The sequence below is a fragment of the Salmo salar genome, chromosome ssa15 (genome assembly GCF_905237065.1).
Source record: "Salmo salar chromosome ssa15, Ssal_v3.1, whole genome shotgun sequence".
In the NCBI taxonomy this organism is placed as follows: Eukaryota; Metazoa; Chordata; class Actinopteri; order Salmoniformes; family Salmonidae; genus Salmo; species Salmo salar.
Genome location: NC_059456.1, coordinates 107,510,403 through 107,530,886, shown reverse-complemented (window position 1 = coordinate 107,530,886; position 20,484 = coordinate 107,510,403). Strand labels below are relative to the sequence as shown.

Sequence of the window (20,484 nt, the reverse complement as noted above, 5' to 3'; positions counted from 1 at the left end):
GACCAGGGGCCTATTCCCTATAGACCAGGGCCCTATCCCCTATATAGACCAGGGCCCTATTCCCTATATAGACCAGGGCCCTATTCCCTATATATAGAACACTACTTTAGACCAGGGCCCATAGCATATGTTAATTATATTCATCCCTATGGGAACACAAGGCTTCCACAAGAGACCACTTTAGGGATCAGCTCAAAAGCAGTGCACTATGTAGGGGACAGGGGGGCCATTTGGAACCATTAAGGGTAGCCGTAGTAACCATAGCGATACTGAACCTGCTGGGTCAGAGGAGACCGACGGGTAATATTGCAGTTAGCGGAGTTGGGTAAGTTACTTTTCTGAATGTAATCTGTTAGTTACTAGTTACCTGTTTAAAACATTGTAATCAGTAACGTAATTCAGTTACTTTTAGATTACTTTTCCCTTAAGAGGCATTTGAAGAGGACAAGGAGGATCCGGAAAAACACAGGTTTGTTGTTCTCTGATTGGTGGTCATCATTTGGTGAGTCATCGTTGTGGTCTCTGATTGGTGGTCATCATTTGGTGAGTCATCATAGTGGTCTCTGATTGGTGGTCATCATTTGGTGAGTCATCGTTGTGGTCTCTGATTGGTGGTCATCATTTGGTGAGTCATCCTTGTGGTCTCTGATTGGTGGTCATCATTAGTGGTCTCTGATTGGTGGTCATCATTTGGTGAGTCATCATAGTGGTCTCTGATTGGTGGTCATCATTTGGTGAGTCATCGTTGTGGTCTCTGATTGGTGGTCATCATTTGGTGAGTCATCATAGTGGTCTCTGATTGGTGGTCATCATTTGGTGTGTCATCATAGTGGTCTCTGATTGGTGGTCATCATTTGGTGTGTCATCATCGTGGTTTCTGATTGGTGGTCATCATTAGTGGTCTCTGATTGGTGGTCATCATTTGGTGTGTCATCATAGTGGTCTCTGATTGGTGGTCATCATTTGATGAGTCATCATAGTGGTCTCTGATTGGTGGTCATCATAGTGGTCTCTGATTGGTGGTCATCATTTGATGAGTCATCATAGTTGTCTCTGATTGGTGGTCATCATTTGGTGGTCATCATAGTGATCTCTGATTGGTGGTCATCATTTGGTGAGTCATCATCGTGGTTTCTGATTGGTGGTCATCATTTGATGAGTCATCATAGTGGTTTTGTGCTCAGACTCTCAGGTGGATCAAACTCGCCCCTTTTATCCCACAAAACGCCTATTCTGAATTTTAAAAAAAATAATCCAAGAAGTAATCGAGTTTTTCCAAAAGTATATGAAATCTGATTACAAATTATAATTATTTTTGTTGTTGTTGCTGGTAATGTAACTGATTACAGGTCCATATTTTTGTTATTTGTAATCAGATTCCATGTAATCAGTTACTCCCCAACCCTGGCTGTTAGGTAACCTGTAACAGTAAAGATCAGGGGGTCTAACTACTGTTCTGCAGAACTACTGCAGTCTTTTACACCTGTTCCCTGTTTAAATCCTGGATTTGGGGATTTTATGCTTATTTACTTCTTGACTCCAGGAATCCTCCAACCCGGTGAAAAACAGTGGATGTATTAAAAGTTCCAGGAATTTTTTTTCTACCCTACCTCTCTACCCTTTACACATCCACAGTACAAATTCAAAACTAGTTTGCCACGTCAGTTCATTTGGCAAACGTTTTCCAACTTCCCCCAAAACAAATTCTACACAGTAAGTCGTTTACAAAGTTACGAGAAGAAGGCACATTTGGTTGCTATCAGTGGAGGCTCCTCAGAGGAAATAAAGTGGAGGATGGCATCGACAGACCGTTGGTGTGGATTATGAATAAGCACTATTTACAGAGAATAAGTTAGTTTTCTATACAGTGTCAGTCTGTTCAACAGAACAAACCTGCTAGACGCTGGTTTTAAAATGACTCAAATTCGTCTCAACTCCTCGTCAGCCCCCCTCTGCTGGCGACACCAGGTGTTGCCGGTTACAACCTTAAATGGTACCTGCGAGACTTATTGCTGTACATTTAGTGTCCACTGCCTGTTGTGAAATCTATTTGGCCTAAGTAGTAGTATATTAACTGTTCATTTGGTTTAACTTTGATTATATCAAACAGAAATGCGTTTTCTAAGACTCAGTCAGTATTACGGTTCGACCAGGGGGTTGTGTTCGAAGGGATTGGCTGTAATTTCCAGCTCCACCTGTTTGGCAAGACAACACTTTAAAGACCCCAACAGACTGGTACTCAGGCTAGGTTCAGACCCCAACAGACTGGTACTCAGGCTAGGTTCAGACCCCAACAGACTGGTACTCAGGCTAGGTTCAGACCCCAACAGAGAAGTGAAACAGGTGAAAATGTGTAACAACAACAAGACGTCTCTGTTCTGCAGTAAACATCTCGTTTTGAGTTCAGTGGTCAGCTACAAGACAGCACAGAACACACAGGTTAAATTGCTTTAAAATCTTCAGTGTGTAATTGGAAAATGGATTTCAAAACAACAAGACATTAGGGGGGAGAGGGTGGGAATAAAACATTTTACAACACCACCAGACATTGAGCTTGTATTTCCTGGTATTCAAGGATATAGATGTTCACAAAACTACTGTTAATAAAGAAAGGTTTTGCTAAAAACCGTCCATCTGTAGGTAGAGTACTGAGAGAGTCTGACAGGCTGGAGAGCTGCTGGGCGGAGGCCCCCAAACGGTGGTTATAGACTGTCATTAAGACTAGACTGTGGGCTCGTTACAGGACGTCCACGTTGCAGTCGACCTGTACAGCTCAGGGGGTTAATATAGGCCGTGTCAGATGTTATCATCTGTGCAGCATGACTGCAATACAGACGCCCTGGAACATACATCTACACCCATGACAGCAGTATGTGGACACCCCTTCAAATTAGGGGATTATATTTCAGAAACACCCGTTGCTGATAGGTGGATAACATTAAGCACACAACCATGCAATCTCCATAGACAAACATTGGCAGTAGAATGGACCCTACTGAAAAGCTCAGTGACTTTCAACGTGGCACCATCATAGGATGCCACCTTTCCAACAAGTCAGTTCATCACATTTCTGCCCTGCTAGAGTTGCCCGGGTCAACTGTAAGTGCTGTTATTGTGAAATGGAAATGTCTAGGAGCAACAACGGCACAGCCACAAAGTGGTAGGCCACAACAAGCTCACAGAACGGGACAGCCGAGTGCTGAAACGTGTAAAAATCATCTGTCCTCGGTTGCAACGCTCACTACCGAGTTCCAAACTGCCTCTGGAAGCAACATCAGAACCATGTACACACACACACGCGCACACGCACACGCACACGCACACACAACATAAAGCATATACGGTGGATGAGGAAGATAGTTTATTTAAATGGTCTGTGTAAGTGTGCTTTTCCCCGCGTTGAGTTCAGTTCCTCCATAATATCTGGCGCAGAAACAACTCCGCCCCTTAACAGAATTTATTTTTCCCGTGAGATGTTTCGCTCTGAGGCAGCCCCTCCGCGGGCGGGAGCAATATGCAGACGAGAGTGGGTCCGCCCCGGGGAGAAAAAAAAAGAACCCCATGAGAGGAAGTGGATCTGAGTGTTTCGCGTTCTCTGCTGTAACGTTCTGTGGTACTAAACGCAGCTCTGTCCGTCTGTGGTTCTCCACCAGGTCAGAGATCAGGGGTTAAAGGTCAGTGACCTTGTTCTCCACCAGGGCGGCGACCTGCTGTAGACGATAGGCCAGGAGTCAGAGATCAGGGGTTAAAGGTCAGTGACCTTGTTCTCCACCAGGGCGGCGACCTGCTGTAGACGATAGGCCAGCTGCATCTTCTGTCCAGCTCCATCCTCCTCCAGAGATGTGATGATCTACAGAGACAACAACATTACTACCTAGAAAGGACTGTGGGGTGGGGTGGTGTGGGGTGTGGGTGGGGTGGGGTGGGGTGTGGGGTGGTGTGGGGTGGGGTGGGGGTGGGGTGGTGTGGTGGGGTGGGGTGGGGTGGGTGGGGTGGGGTGGTGGGGTGGGGTGGTGGGGTGGGGTGGTGGGGTGGGGTGTGGTGGGGTGGGGGGTGGGGTGGGGTGGGGGTGGTGGGGTGGGGTGGTGGGGTGGTGTGTGGTGGGGTGGTGTGGTGGGGTGGGGGTGGGGTGGTGTGGTGGGGGGTGGGTGGTGGTGGGGTGGGGTGGTGTGGTGGGGTGGTGTGGTGGGGTGGGGTGGGGTGGGGTGGTGGGGTGGTGGTGGGGTGGGGTGGGGTGTGGTGGGGTGGGGTGGGGTGGGGTGGTGGGGTGGACTGTGGTGGGGTGGGGTGTGGTGGGGTGGGGTGGGGTGGGGTGGTGGGGTGGACTGTGGTGGGGTGTGGTGGGGTGGGGTGTGGTGGGGTGGTGTGGTGGGGTGGGGTGGTGTGGTGGGGTGGGGTGGTGTGGTGGGGTGGGGTGGTGGGGTGGGGTGGTGTGGTGGGGTGGGGTGGTGTGGTGGGGTGGGGTGGTGTGGTGGGGTGGTGTGGTGGGGTGGGGTGGGGTGGTGGGGTGGTGGGGTGGTGTGTGTGTAGTGTGTGTGTAGTGTGTGTGTGTATATATATATATATATACCTGGTCGTAGTATTTGTTGATGTATTTATACAACTCAAGCAGAGCCACCAGACTGTTCATGTCTGATCCAAAACTCTGAAAAGTCAGACATGGAAACACAATGTTACAATCTACTGTGTTGGACATCACAACAACATGATCTATAATGTATATTTAACTGCATAGACTCCATAATAATCTCACAGTAAAGTAGAGCAGAGCTAGGTGGAGTAGAGTGGACAGGAGGGGAGAGGAGGACAGGATGGGGGAGGGAGGGAAGAGGAGAGGTGATGAGGAGGGGAGAGAGGGTGAGGAGGGGAGAGGAGGAGGGGAGAGGAGAGGAGAGGAGGAGGGGAGAGGAGAGGTGGTGAGGAGGGGAGAGGAGGAGGGGAGAGGAGAGGTGGTGAGGAGAGGAGAGGAGGGGAGAGGAGGGGAGGAGAGAAGAGGAGAAGAGGAGGTGAGGAGAGGTGGTGAGGAGGGGAGGAGAGAAGAGGAGAGGGGGTGAGGAGGGGAGAGGAGGAGGGGAGAGGGGAGGTGGTGAGGAGGAGGGGAGAGGAGGGGAGGAGAGAAGAGGAGAAGAGGAGGTGAGGAGAGGTGGTGAGGAGGGGAAGAGAGAAGAGGAGAGGGGGTGAGGAGGGGAGGAGAGGAGAGGTAGTAAATCCACTCACCCCAGACAGCTCTGTTAGAGTAGAGTTCATCTCTTGGTAACAGCCAGACGCTGCACTGTGGATGTCACTATAATACCTGGAACAATACCCACAGAACACTATAATACCTGGAACAATACCCACAGAACACTATAATACCTGGAACAATACCCACAGAACACTATAATACCTGGAACAATACCCACAGAACACTATAATACCTGGAACAATACCCACAGAACACTATAATACCTGGAACAATACTTACAGAACACTATAATACCTGGAACAATACCCACAGAACACTGTAATACCTGGAACAATACCCACAGAACACACTATAATACCTGGAACAATACCCACAGAACACTATAATACCTGGAACAATACCCACAGAACACTATAATACCTGGAACAATACCCACAGAACACTATAATACCTGGAACAATACCCACAGAACACTATAATACCTGGAACAATACCCACAGAACACTATAATACCTGGAACAATACCCACAGAACACTATAATACCTGGAACAATACCCACAGAACACACTGTAATACCTGGAACAATACCCACAGAACACACTGTAATACCTGGAACAATACCCACAGAACACTATAATACCTGGAACAATACCCACAGAACACTATAATACCTGGAACAATACCCACAGAACACTGTAATACCTGGAACAATACCCACAGAACACTATAATACCTGGAACAATACCCACAGAACACTATAATACCTGGAACAATACCCACAGAACACTGTAATACCTGGAACAATACCCACAGAACACTGTAATACCTGGAACAATACCCACAGAACACTGTAATACCTGGAACAATACCCACAGAACACTATAATACCTGGAACAATACCCACAGAACACTGTAATACCTGGAACAATACCCACAGAACACTGTAACACCTGGAACAATACCCACAGAACACTGTAACACCTGGAACAATACCCACAGAACACTATAATACCTGGAACAATACCCACAGAACACACTATAATACCTGGAACAATACCCACAGAACACTATAATACCTGGAACAATACCCACAGAACACACTATAATACCTGGAACGATACCCACAGAACACTATAATACCTGGAACAATACCCACAGAACACTATAATACCTGGAACAATACCCACAGAACACTATAATACCTGGAACAATACCCACAGAACACTATAATACCTGGAACAATACCCACAGAACACTATAATACCTGGAACAATACCCACAGAACACTATAATACCTGGAACAATACCCACAGAACACTATAATACCTGGAACAATACCCACAGAACACTGTAATACCTGGAACAATACCCACAGAACACACTATAATACCTGGAACAATACCCACAGAACACTATAATACCTGGAACAATACCCACAGAACACTATAATACCTGGAACAATACCCACAGAACACTATAATACCTGGAACAATACCCACAGAACACTATAATACCTGGAACAATACCCACAGAACACTATAATACCTGGAACAATACCCACAGAACACACTGTAATACCTGGAACAATACCCACAGAACACACTGTAATACCTGGAACAATACCCACAGAACACTATAATACCTGGAACAATACCCACAGAACACTATAATACCTGGAACAATACCCACAGAACACTATAATACCTGGAACAATACCCACAGAACACTGTAATACCTGGAACAATACCCACAGAACACTATAATACCTGGAACAATACCCACAGAACACACTATAATACCTGGAACAATACCCACAGAACACTATAATACCTGGAACAATACCCACAGAACACACTATAATACCTGGAACGATACCCACAGAACACTATAATACCTGGAACAATACCCACAGAACACTATAATACCTGGAACAATACCCACAGAACACTGTAATACCTGGAACGATACCCACAGAACACTGTAATACCTGGAACAATACCCACAGAACACTATAATACCTGGAACAATACCCACAGAACACTGTAATACCTGGAACAATACCCACAGAACACTGTAATACCTGGAACAATACCCACAGAACACTATAATACCTGGAACAATACCCACAGAACACTATAATACCTGGAACAATACGCACAGAACACTGTAATACCTGGAACAATACCCACAGAACACTGTAATACCTGGAACAATACCCACAGAACACTATAATACCTGGAACGATACCCACAGAACACTGTAATACCTGGAACAATACCCACAGAACACTGTAATACCTGGAACAATACCCACAGAACACTATAATACCTGGAACAATACCCACAGAACACTATAATACCTGGAACAATACCCACAGAACACTATAATACCTGGAACAATACCCACAGAACACTATAATACCTGGAACAATACCCACAGAACACTATAATACCTGGAACAATACCCACAGAACACTATAATACCTGGAACAATACCCACAGAACACTGTAATACCTGGAACAATACCCACAGAACACACTATAATACCTGGAACAATACCCACAGAACACACTGTAAAACCTGGAACAATACCCACAGAACACACTGTAAAACCTGGAACAATACCCACAGAACACTATAATACCTGGAACAATACCCACAGAACACTATAATACCTGGAACAATACCCACAGAACACACTGTAAAACCTGGAACAATACCCACAGAACACTGTAATACCTGGAACAATACCCACAGAACACACTATAATACCTGGAACAATACCCACAGAACACTATAATACCTGGAACAATACCCACAGAACACTGTAATACCTGGAACAATACCCACAGAACACTGTAATACCTGGAACAATACCCACAGAACACTATAATACCTGGAACAATACCCACAGAACACTGTAATACCTGGAACAATACCCACAGAACACTATAATACCTGGAACAATACCCACAGAACACTATAATACCTGGAACAATACCCACAGAACACTATAATACCTGGAACAATACCCACAGAACACTGTAATACCTGGAACAATACCCACAGAACACTATAATACCTGGAACAATACCCACAGAACACTGTAATACCTGGAACAATACCCACAGAACACTATAATACCTGGAACAATACCCACAGAACACTGTAATACCTGGAACAATACCCACAGAACACTATAATACCTGGAACAATACCCACAGAACACTGTAATACCTGGAACAATACCCACAGAACACTGTAATACCTGGAACAATACCCACAGAACACTGTAATACCTGGAACAATACCCACAGAACACTATAATACCTGGAACAATACCCACAGAACACACTGTAATACCTGGAACGATACCCACAGAACACTCTAATACCTGGAACAATACCCACAGAACACTGTAATACCAGCTCCAATAACCCAGCTCCAATAACCCAGCTCCAATAACCAGCTCCAATAACCCAGCTCCAATAACCCAGCTCCAATAACCCAGCTCCAATAACCAGCTCCCATAACCCAGCTCCAATAACCCAGCTCCAATAACCAGCTCCAATAACCAGCTCCCATAACCAGCTCCAATAACCCAGCTCCAATAACCAGCTCCAATAACCAGCTCCAATAACCAGCTCCAATAACCCAGCTCCCATAACCCAGCTCCAATAACCAGCTCCAATAACCAGCTCCAATAACCAGCTCCCATAACCAGCTCCAATAACCAGCTCCAATAACCAGCTCCAATAACCAGCTCCCATAACCCAGCTCCAATAACCAGCTCCCATAACCAGCTCCCATAACCAGCTCCAATAACCAGCTCCAATAACCCAGCTCCAATAACCCAGCTCCAATAACCAGCTCCAATAACCCAGCTCCAATAACCCAGCTCCAATAACCCAGCTCCAATAACCAGCTCCCATAACCCAGCTCCAATAACCCAGCTCCAATAACCAGCTCCAATAACCAGCTCCCATAACCAGCTCCAATAACCCAGCTCCAATAACCAGCTCCAATAACCAGCTCCAATAACCAGCTCCAATAACCAGCTCCAATAACCAGCTCCAATAACCAGCTCCAATAACCAGCTCCCATAACCAGCTCCAATAACCAGCTCCAATAACCAGCTCCAATAACCAGCTCCAACAACCCAGCTCCAATAACCCAGCTCCCATAACCAGCTCCAATAACCAGCTCCAACAACCCAGCTCCAATAACCAGCTCCAATAACCAGCTCCATAACCAGCTCCAATAACCAGCTCCAATAACCAGCTCCAATAACCCAGCTCCAACAACCCAGCTCCAACAACCCAGCTCCAATAACCAGCTCCCATAACCCAGCTCCAATAACCTAGCTCATGTGACAGGGAACCAGTGGTCTGTCTGTCTGTCTGTCTGTCTGTCTGTCTGTCTGTCTGTCTGTCTGTCTGTCTGTCTGTCTGTCTGTCTGTCTGTCTGTCTGTCTGTCTGTCTGTCTGTCTGTCTGTCTGTCTGTCTGTCTGTCTGCCTGCCTGCCTGCCTGCCTGCCTGCCTGCCTGCCTGCCTGCCTGCCTGTCTGTCTCACCTCTCAACAAGCTGTTTGTATCTGGGGATTTCTCTGGCGTACAGTAGTTTATTCACTGGAGAGTCCTGTTGGCAGGAAATCAAAATCACGATGTTAGACAGATTATGTTTGTCAACGACCATCATCATCATCATCATCATCATCATCATCATACTAAACAACACAAAGTTTCCTGTTCCTCGGCGTTATCCACTCTGAACAGAAATGATGAGGAAATACGAGATCTGCTGTCCTGACCCCAATTAATGATTACTGATTCCCTCTAACTGTACTTAGAAAATACTCTCTCTAAATAATAAATTCATTCAAATAAGTAAATAAACAAATAGAAGCGTGTTTTTAGATTGTGTTTTTTTAAAATGTATTTTATAAATTGACTGACCCAAGATCCAAACTAACCTCTGGTCTTTACCGCAATTCTTAACCACGCAGATTTTGGACCAGGATTTCTGGAAGCTGGTTTTATCATTTGGCTTGATAAGGGGCACAGGCCGACTAAATGATTTATTCGTTGATAAGATTTTTTGTCATTTGGTTGAAAAGCGATGGTTGAAAAATATATTGAATCTCCCAAAGCGGGACTTTTTCCGCTTCCTACAAGTAAGACATTATATTTTAAAGAGCACTACCTTGATTGGCAACCCTGATGTATCTATCTCACAAAGGAAAATATCTGTAAATGTATTTATGATGCTTTCAGGTCGTTTTCTACTGTACACACACAGAGAGGGGAAACCAGTGTGGGAGAAAGAATTGTCTGTTACTATTGATGAGGAGATGTGGGAGTACATTTGGAGATATGCAAAAACAATATCTATATGTAATCGTACTAGAGCATCCAATTAAGAATAATACACAGAATTCATATATCCCCAAATCACAGACATGTTTTGTCACGTCCTGACCAGCAGAGGGAGTAATTGTATTAGTTTTGGTCAGGATGTGGCAGAGGGTTTGTGTTTTTGTATGTATTTCTACTTTCTGTCTAGTTTAGTTTTTCTATGTTTAGGTTTGGGTGTTGGACTCTCAATTGGAGGCAGGTGTTTCTAGTTGCCTCTGATTGGGAGTCCTATAATTAGGTGTGTGTTTGGTTTGGGTTTTGTGGGTAGTTGTTTTTGCATTGCTTTTTAGTATAGCCTGCAAGACTGTTGTACTGTCGTGTTTTTTTTTTTCGTGTTCTCTAATAAATAAGAAGAAGAAGGTCTCCCTAAAGAAGAAGGTCTCCCTAAAGAAGGTCTCCCTAAAGAAGGTCTCCCTAAAGAAGGTCTCCCTAAAGAAGAAGGTCTCCCTAAAGAAGAAGGTCTCCCTAAAGAAGAAGGTCTCCCTAAAGAAGGTCTCCCTAAAGAAGGTCTCCCTAAAGAAGGTCTCCCTAAAGAAGAAGGTCTCCCTAAAGAAGAAGGTCTCCCTAAAGAAGAAGGTCTCCCTAAAGAAGGTCTCCCTAAAGAAGAAGGTCTCTAAAGAAGAAGGTCTCCCTAAAGAAGAAGGTCTCCCTAAAGAAGAAGGTCTCCCTAAAGAAGGTCTCCATAAAGAAGAAGGTCTCCCTAAAGAAGGTCTCCATAAAGAAGAAGGTCTCCCTAAAGAAGAAGGTCTCCCTAAAGAAGAAGGTCTCCATAAAGAAGGTCTCCCTAAAGAAGGTCTCCATAAAGAAGGTCTCCCTAAAGAAGAAGGTCTCCCTGAAGAAGAAGGTCTCCCTAAAGAAGGTCTCCCTAAAGAAGAAGGTCTCCCCAAAGAAGAAGGTCTCCCTGAAGAAGAAGGTCTCCCTAAAGAAGAAGGACTACCTAAAGAAGGTCTTCCTAAAGAAGGTCTCCCTAAAGAAGAAGGTCTCCCCTAAAGAAGAAGGTCTCCCCTAAAGAAGAAGGTCTCCCTAAAGAAGAAGGTCTCCCTAAAGGTCTCCCTAAAGGTCTCCCTAAAGAAGAAAGTCTCCCTAAAGAAGGTCTTCCTAAAGAAGAAGGTCTCCCTAAAGAAGGTCTCCCTAAAGAAGGTCTCCCTAAAGAAGGTCTCCCTAAAGAAGAAGGTCTCGCTAAAGAAGAAGGTCTCCCTAAAGAAGAAGGTCTCCCTAAAGAAGAAGGTCTCCCTAAAGAAGGTCTCCCCTAAAGAAGAAGGTCTCCCTAAAGAAGGTCTCCCTAAAGAAGGTCTCCCTAAAGAAGGTCTCCATAAAGAAGGTCTCCCTAAAGAAGAAGGTCTCCCTAAAGAAGGTCTCCTAAAGAAGGTCTTCCTAAAGAAGGTCTCCCTAAAGAAGGTCTCCCTAAAGAAGGTCTTCCTAAAGAAGGTCTCCCTAAAGAAGAAGGTCTCCCCTAAAGAAGAAGGTCTCCCTAAAGAAGAAGGTCTCCCTAAAGAAGGTCTCCCTAAAGAAGGTCTCCCTAAAGAAGAAGGTCTCCCTAAAGAAGAAGGTCTCCCTAAAGAAGAAGGTCTCCCTAAAGAAGAAGGTCTCCCTAAAGAAGAAGGTCTCCCTAAAGAAGAAGGTCTCCCTAAAGAAGAAGGTCTCCCTAAAGAAGAAGGTCTCCCTAAAGAAGGTCTCCCTAAAGAAGGTCTCCCTAAAGAAGAAGGACTCCCTAAAGAAGGTCTCCCTAAAGAAGGTCTCCCTAAAGAAGAAGGTCTCCCTAAAGAAGAAGGTCTCCCTAAAGAAAGTCTCCTTAAAGAAGAAGGTCTCCCTAAAGAAGGTCTCCCTAAAGAAGAAGGTCTCCCTAAAGAAGAAGGTCTCCCTAAAGAAGGTCTCCCTAAAGAAGGTCTCCCTAAAGAAGGTCTCCCTAAAGAAGAAGGACTCCCTAAAGAAGGTCTCCCTAGTAGGCATGTTACTTCTGTGGATAAGAGGAGGCTTTACAACATCCTAACCTACGCAGTGAGGGAAAACCAAATTTTTTTAATTGAATTTTTACATTTTTATTTATCTAGGCAAGTCAGTTAACAATTTACAATGACGGCCTAAACCAGCCAAACCCGGACGACGCTGTGCCAATTGTGCACAGAATATCTGACATGTACATTACATTCTAAAACAGATCAGTTCTACAAAGTGTAGGAACATTATTTAAATCACCCAGAAACTGATTTATCAGCTATTCTGCTGCAAGGATTTATTTATAATGGTGGTTGTTTACCTGTCTCAGGATTTCATTGTATGTTCCATGTGTTAGTTTAAATTCCTTTATTTAAACTGAGCTTTTATGTTTAATTATTTTTTTTAATCTCTTAATATGGGAGAAAATTGTGAAATTTCTATAAAAATACTATATCAACAACAAAAAATTACTGACCCGTCCAACTTTGTGTTCGGAGGTGGTGCAAGAGTCAATGAAGGTCTGCGCGATGACAGAGAGGACAGCGTCCACGCTATCGGTCACCTGGACATCAAACACAAACTGAGGGTTCTTCAGGATGTTGACCCAGAACCTCAGAGGCAAGCTGGAGGGAATGGAGGGAGGAGAGGTGGTTATCCAGGGAAAAGTTATTGTTTTACGGAAGGAAATACAATGACCGTGTTCAAGAATATCACATGTTCAGTTGCTGATCACCGACAGAAGACGGAATAAGAACAACCAGCAGTTATTCAGGACAGTTATTCAGGACACAAGGTGATCAGTCAGTTTGCTCAGTCACTGATTGCGATGCAGTCGATCTCAGAAACGACCATTGAAAGTCTCACACTCTTCTCTCTTTGCAGTTTATAATAGAAGAGAGAAGACTTTCATTTTATTTAGTTATATGTTCTGTTAGACAGCACCTTACCAAAAGCTGCTTCTTTTAAAAAATTATTTACAGTGGCTTGCAAAAGTATTCACCCCCCCCCCCCCCCCCTTGGCATTTTCCTATTTTGTTGCCTTACAACCTGGAATTAAAATGGATTTCTTGAGGGTTTGTATCATTTGATTTACACAACATGCCTACCACTTTGAAAATGCTAAATATTTTTCTTGGGAAACAAACAAGAAATAAGACCAAAAAACGGAAAACTTGAGCGTGCATAATTATTCACCCCCCAAAGTCAATACTTTGTAGAGCCACCTTTTGCAGCAATTACATCTGCAAGTCTCTTGTGGTTAGTCTCTATAAGCTTGGCACATCTAGCCACTGGGATTTTTGCCCATTCTTCAAGGCAAAACAGCTCCAGCTCCTTCAAGTTGGATGGGTTCTGCTGGTGTACAGCAATCTGTAAGTCATACCACAGATTCTCAATTGGATTGAGGTCTGGGCTTTGACTAGGCCGTTCCAAGACATTTAAATGTTTCCCCTTAAACCACTGCTTTAGCAGGATGCTTAGGGTCATTGTCCTGCTGGAAGGTGAACCTCCGTCCCAGTCTCAAATTTCTGGAAGACTGAAACAGGTTTCCCTCAAGAATGTCCCTGTATTTAGTGCCATCCATCATTCCTTAAATTCTGACCAGTTTCTCAGGCCCTGCCGATGAAAAACATCCCCTCAGCATGATGCTGCCACCACCATGCTTCACTGTGGGGATGATGTTCTCGGGGGGATGAGAGGTGTTGGGTTTGCGCCAGACATAGGGTTTTCCTTGATGGCCAAAAAGCTCAATTTTAGTCTCATCTGACCAGAGTACCTTCTTCCATATGTTTGGGAAGTCTCCCACATGCCTTTTGGCGAACACCAAATGTGTTTGCTTATTTTTTTCTTTAAGCAATGGCTTTTTTTCTGGCCACTCTTCCAGAAATCCCAGCTCTGTGGAGTGTACGGCTTAAAGTGGTCCTATGGACAGATACTCCAATCTCCGCTGTGGAACCCTTCAGCTCCTTCAGGGTTATCTTTGGTCTCTTTGTTGCCTCTCTGATTAATGCCCTCCTTGCCTGGTCTGTGAGTTTTGGTGGGCGGCCCGCTATTGGCAGGTTTGTTGTGGTGCCAAATTCTTTCCATTTTTTTAATAATGGATTTAATGGTGCTCCGTGAGATGTTCAACATTTCTGATCTTTTTTTATGACCCAACCCTGATCTGTACTTCTCCACAACTTTGTCCCTGACCTGTTTGGAGAGCTCCTTGGTCTTCATGGTGCCGCTTGCTTAGTGGCGTTGCAGACTCTGGGGACTTTCAGAACAGGTGTATATATACTGAGATCATGTGACACTTAGATTGCACACAGGTGGACTTAATTTAACTAATTATGTGACTTCTGAAGGTAATTGGTTGCACCAGATCTTATTTAGGTGCTTCATAGTAAAGGGTGTGAAAACATATACACCCACCACTTTTCAGTTTTTGATTTTTTAGCATTTTTTAAACAAGTGATTTTTTTTCATTCCATTTCACCAATTTCGACTATCTTGTTTATGTCCATTACATAAAATCCAAATAAAAATCTATTTAAATTACAGGTTGTAATGCAACAAAATAGGAAAAAACGCCATGGGGGGGGTGGGGGGTGGATTGAATACTTTTGCAAGGCACTGTAGACTTTACAGAAAGACAAACTAGGACCCAGTGACTGACTGACCTGTTGGTCCTCTTGAAGAACAATAAACATAAAATCAATCACTTGTTGTCTGACGGACCTGTTAGTTTTCCAGATGTGTACGGTCTCGGGGTCGTCAATGCCGTGTTTCTCCGCCATGTCATCCAGGAAGTCAAAGAAGAAACGCACAGCGATGGGAGGAGGGCGCTTGGTGTTGAGGATGGCTACGAACACGTCGTCTACAAACTTCTGCAGCGTCCCCTTAGAGAGGAGAGAGACACAACAGCTAGGTATCTATATATATACTTTACCAGCTAGGTATCTATACCACAAAACTGATATAGCTCCTACATCTACATTCAAACAGTATGGATAACACAGTATGTAACTCTGGTATAGCCTTGGTCTGTTCTCTCTGTGTGTGTGTGTGTGTCTCTGTGTGTGTGTGTGTGTCTGTGTGTGTGTGTGTGTGTGTGTGTGTCTGTGTGTGTCTGTGTGTGTGTGTGTGTCTCTCTGTGTGTGTGTGTGTGTGTGTGTGTGTGTGTGTCTCTGTGTGTGTGTGTGTGTGTGTGTCTGTGTGTGTGTGTCTCTGTGTGTCTGTGTGTGTGTGTCTCTGTGTGTGTGTGTGTGTGTGTGTGTGTGTGTGTGTCTCTGTGTGTGTGTGTGTCTGTGTGTGTCTGTGTGTGTGTGTGTCTCTCTGTGTGTGTGTGTGTGTGTGTGTGTGTGTGTGTGTGTGTGTGTGTGTGTGTGTCTGTGTGTCTGTGTGTGTGTGTCTGTGTCTGTGTGTGTGTCTCTGTGTGTGTGTCTCTTGTGTGTGTGTGTGTGTGTGTGTGTGTGTGTGTGTGTGTGTGTGTGTGTGTGTGTGTGTGTGTGTGTGTGTGTGTGTGTGTCTGTGTGTGTCTCTGTGTGTGTGTGTGTGTGTGTGTGTGTGTGTGTCTGTGTGTCTGTGTGTGTGTGTCTGTGTCGTGTGTGTGTGTCTCTGTGTGTGTGTGTACCTACCTTCATAGATAGTAGTCGTGTCAGGTATATCTCTGGTATTGCCTTGGCTCTCTCCCTCTCTCTCATGCTGCTCTTCCTGTGTTTGGGGATCTCTGGGTCCTCGCTGGACTTCACCAGGTGCCACAGCCTCAGCCCTTCCTCCCCTCCTCCAACATGGGTGTCTCTACGGAGCGCACAGAGGGACACACTTCCAGGTCACACTTAAATTGAAATGGCACTGTATTCCCTAAAACTAGTGTCCTACCAAGGGGAATAGGGTGCCATTTTGGACAGGGGGAAACATATTCCTTATACTATAGTAGTACATCTCTTTGATATATGTATAGGGTGACATTTTGGAAACAGCTCTAAAATAATTCAGTACTTACATAGTATTAAACAGGCAATATAGTATTAAACAGATTATATAGTAGTATAACAGGCTATATAGTATTAAACAGATTATATAGTAGTATAACAGGCATATAGTATTAAACAGATGATATAGTAGTATAACAGGTTATATAGTAGTATAACAGGCGATATAGTAGTATAACAGGCTATATAGTAGTATAACAGGTTCTATAGTAGTATAACAGGCTATATAGTAGTATAACAGGCTATATAGTAGTATAACAGGCTATATAGTAGTATAACAGGTTATGTAGTATTAAACAGGCTATATAGTAGTATGACAGGCTATATAGCAGTATAAAATGCTATATAGTAGTATAACAGGTTATATAGTATTAAACAGGTTATATAGTAGTATAATAGGCTATGTAGTATTAAACAGGTTATATAGCAGTATAACAGGTTATATAGTAGTATAACAGGCTATATAGTAGTATAACAGGCTATATAGTATAACAGGCTATATAGTAGTATAACAGGCAATATAGTAGTATAACAGGTTATATAGTAGTATAACAGGCTATATAGTAGTATAACAGGCTATATAGTAGTATAACAGGCTATATAGTATAATAGGCTATATAGTAGTATAACAGGTTATATAGTATAATAGGCTATATAGTAGTATAACAGGCTATATAGTAGTATAACAGGCTATATAGTAGTATAACAGGCTATATAGTATAATAGGCTATATAGTAGTATAACAGGCTATATAGTAGTATAACAGGCTATATAGTAGTATAACAGGTTATATAGTATAATAGGCTATATAGTAGTATAACAGGCTATATAGTAGTATAACAGGCTATGTAGTAGTATAACAGGTTATATAGTATAATAGGCTATATAGTAGTATAACAGGCTATATAGTAGTATAACAGGCTATATAGTAGTATAACAGGCTATATAGTATAACAGGCTATATAGTAGTATAACAGGCTATATAGTAGTATGACAGGCTATATAGCAGTATAAAATGCTATATTGTAGTATAACAGGCTATGTAGTATTAAATAGGTTATATAGTAGTATAACAGGTTATATAGTAGTATAACAGGCTATATAGTAGTATAACAGGCTATATAGTATAACAGGCTATATAGTAGTATAACAGGTTATATAGTATAATAGGCTATATAGTAGTATAACAGGCTATATAGTAGTATAACAGGCTATATAGTAGTATAACAGGTTTATAGTATAATAGGCTATATAGTAGTATAACAGGCTATATAGTAGTATAACAGGCTATATAGTAGTATAACAGGCTATATAGTAGTATAACAGGCTATATAGTATAATAGGCTATATAGTAGTATAACAGGCTTATAGTAGTATAACAGGCTATATAGTAGTATAACAGGTTATATAGTATAATAGGCTATATAGTAGTATAACAGGCTATATAGTAGTATAACAGGCTATATAGTAGTATAACAGGTTCTATAGTATAACAGGCTATATAGTAGTATAACAGGCAATATAGTAGTATAACAGGCTATATAGTAGTATAACAGGCTATATAGTAGTATAACAGGTTATATAGTAGTATAACAGGTTCTATAGTGTATAGGCATATAGTAGTATAAAAGGCTTATATAGTAGTATAACAGGAAAACTATATAGTAGTATAACAGGCTATATAGTAGTATAACAGGTTATATAGTAGTATAACAGGCTATATAGCAGTATAAAATGCTATATAGTAGTATAACAGGTTATATAGTATTACAACAGGCTTATATAGTAGTATAACAGGCTATGTAGTATTATAACAGGTTATATAGTAGTATAACAGGTTATATAGTAGTATAACAGGCTATATAGTATAACAGGCTATATAGTATAACAGGCTATATAGTAGTATAACAGGTTATATAGTAGTATAACAGGCTATATAGTAGTATAACAGGCTATATAGTAGTATAACAGGTTCTATAGTAGTATAACAGGTTCTATAGTAGTATGACAGGCTATATAGCAGTATAAAATGCTATATAGTAGTATAACAGGCTATATAGTAGTATAACAGGTTATATAGTAGTATAACAGGCTATATAGTAGTATAACAGGCTATATAGTAGTATAACAGGCTATATAGTAGTATAACAGGCTATATAGTAGTATAACAGGCTATATAGTAGTATAACAGGCTATATAGTAGTATAACAGGCTATATAGTAGTATAACAGGTTATATAGTAGTATAACAGGTTATATAGTAGTATAACAGGCTATATAGTAGTATAACAGGTTCTATAGTATAACAGGCTATATAGTAGTAAAACAAGCTATATAGTAGTATAACAGGCTATATAGTAGTATAACAGGCTATATAGTAGTATAACAGGCTATATAGTAGTATAACAGGTTATATAGTAGTATAACAGGCTATATAGTATAACAGGCTATATAGTATAACAGGCTATATAGCAGTATAACAGTATTTACTCTCTCCGGTCTGGTAGACCTGGTGTATTCAGGCTATATAGTAGTATAACAGGTTCTATAGTAGTATAACAGTATAGTAGTATAACAGGTTTCTATTAGTATAACAGGTTATATAGTAGTATAACAGTATTTACTCTCTCCAGGTCTGGTAGACCTGGTGTATTCAGGCTATATAGTATAACAGGTTATATTAGTATAACGGGTCTGGTATACCTAGTGTATTCAGGCTAGTATGTAGTATAACAGGTTATATAGTAGTATAACAGTATTTACTCTCTCCGGTCTGGTAGACCTGGTGTATTGTGCTAGTACAGGTTATATAGTAGTATAACAGTATTTACTCTCTCCGGTCTGGTAGACCTGGTGTATTCAGGCTATATAGTATAACTTAATGGTTATATAGTAGTATAACAGTATTTACTCTCTCCAGTCTGGTAGACCTGGTGTATTCAGGCTATATAGTATAACAGGTTATATAGTAGTATAACAGTATTTACTCTCTCCGGTCTGGTAGACCTGGTGTATTCAGGCTATATAGTATAACAGGTTATATAGTAGTATAACAGTATTTACTCTCTCCGGTCTGGTAGACCTGGTGTATTCCAGCATAACAGTATATAGCAGTATAAACAGTATTTATCTCCAGTTGGTAGACCTGGCACATCAGCACAGGGGTTAACGTTTCTGATTGGACAAGACAGGCTCTACACCTTCCAGTTGTTTCCTGTTTGTACCTACTAACCTCTCACCCCCCGCTCCTCTGAACACCACTCTGCACTCACTGCTGAACACCACTCTGCACTCCTGCTGAACACCACTCTGCACTCCTGCTGAACACCACTCTGCACTACTGCTGAACACCACTCTGCACCTCCTGCTGAACACCACTCTTGCACTCCTGCTGAACACCACTCTGCACTCCTGCTGAACACCACTCTGCACTCCTGCTGAACACCACTCTGCACTACTGCTGAACACCACTCTGCACTCCTGCTGAACACCACTCTGCACTCCTGCTGAACACCACTCTGCACTCCTGCTGAACACCACTCTGCACTACTGCTGAACACCACTCTGCACTCCTGCTGAACACCACTCTGCACTCCTGCTGAACACCACTCTGCACTCCTCTGTGTGTAGTGGATGTGTGTGTAACTCTCTTACACTTGTAGTGCTGCAGAGTGTTGAGTTTCTTCCAGCGCCCTGGACGATCGCTGTGACGTCATCGTCTGACAGATATCAGGTGACCCGCCTGTCCCGATCGCCATTCTGACGAGACAAATCACTATATGTTGTCTGAATACTACAAGACTGGGTTGAACCCGGGTTCTGAATACTACAAGACTGGTTGAACCCGGGTTGTCTGAATCGCTACTAAGACTGGGTTGAACCCGGGTTGTCTGAATACTACAAGACTGGGTTGAACCCGGGTTGTCTGAATGCTAAAGCCTGGGTTGAACCCGGGTTGTCGGAATGCTACAAG

The 20,484-nt window shown here is 42.8% G+C and overlaps 1 protein-coding gene across 1 annotated transcript; it reads right to left on the bottom strand.

Annotated features, from left to right (window-relative positions):
* Positions 1–2,445: 2,445 nt before the first annotated feature.
* On the bottom strand, positions 2,446–20,269 carry LOC106572963 (plexin-B3). Its single transcript, XM_045696114.1, has 8 exons — positions 20,166–20,269; positions 16,156–16,318; positions 15,257–15,417; positions 13,014–13,161; positions 9,760–9,824; positions 5,218–5,293; positions 4,571–4,645; positions 2,446–3,850 (listed from the first exon to the last, which is right to left on the bottom strand). The coding sequence occupies exons 1-8, from the start codon at positions 20,267–20,269 to the stop codon at positions 3,746–3,748; spliced, it is 897 nt and encodes a 298-aa protein (XP_045552070.1). The 3' UTR covers positions 2,446–3,745.
* Between the last annotated feature and the right edge of the window lie 215 nt (positions 20,270–20,484).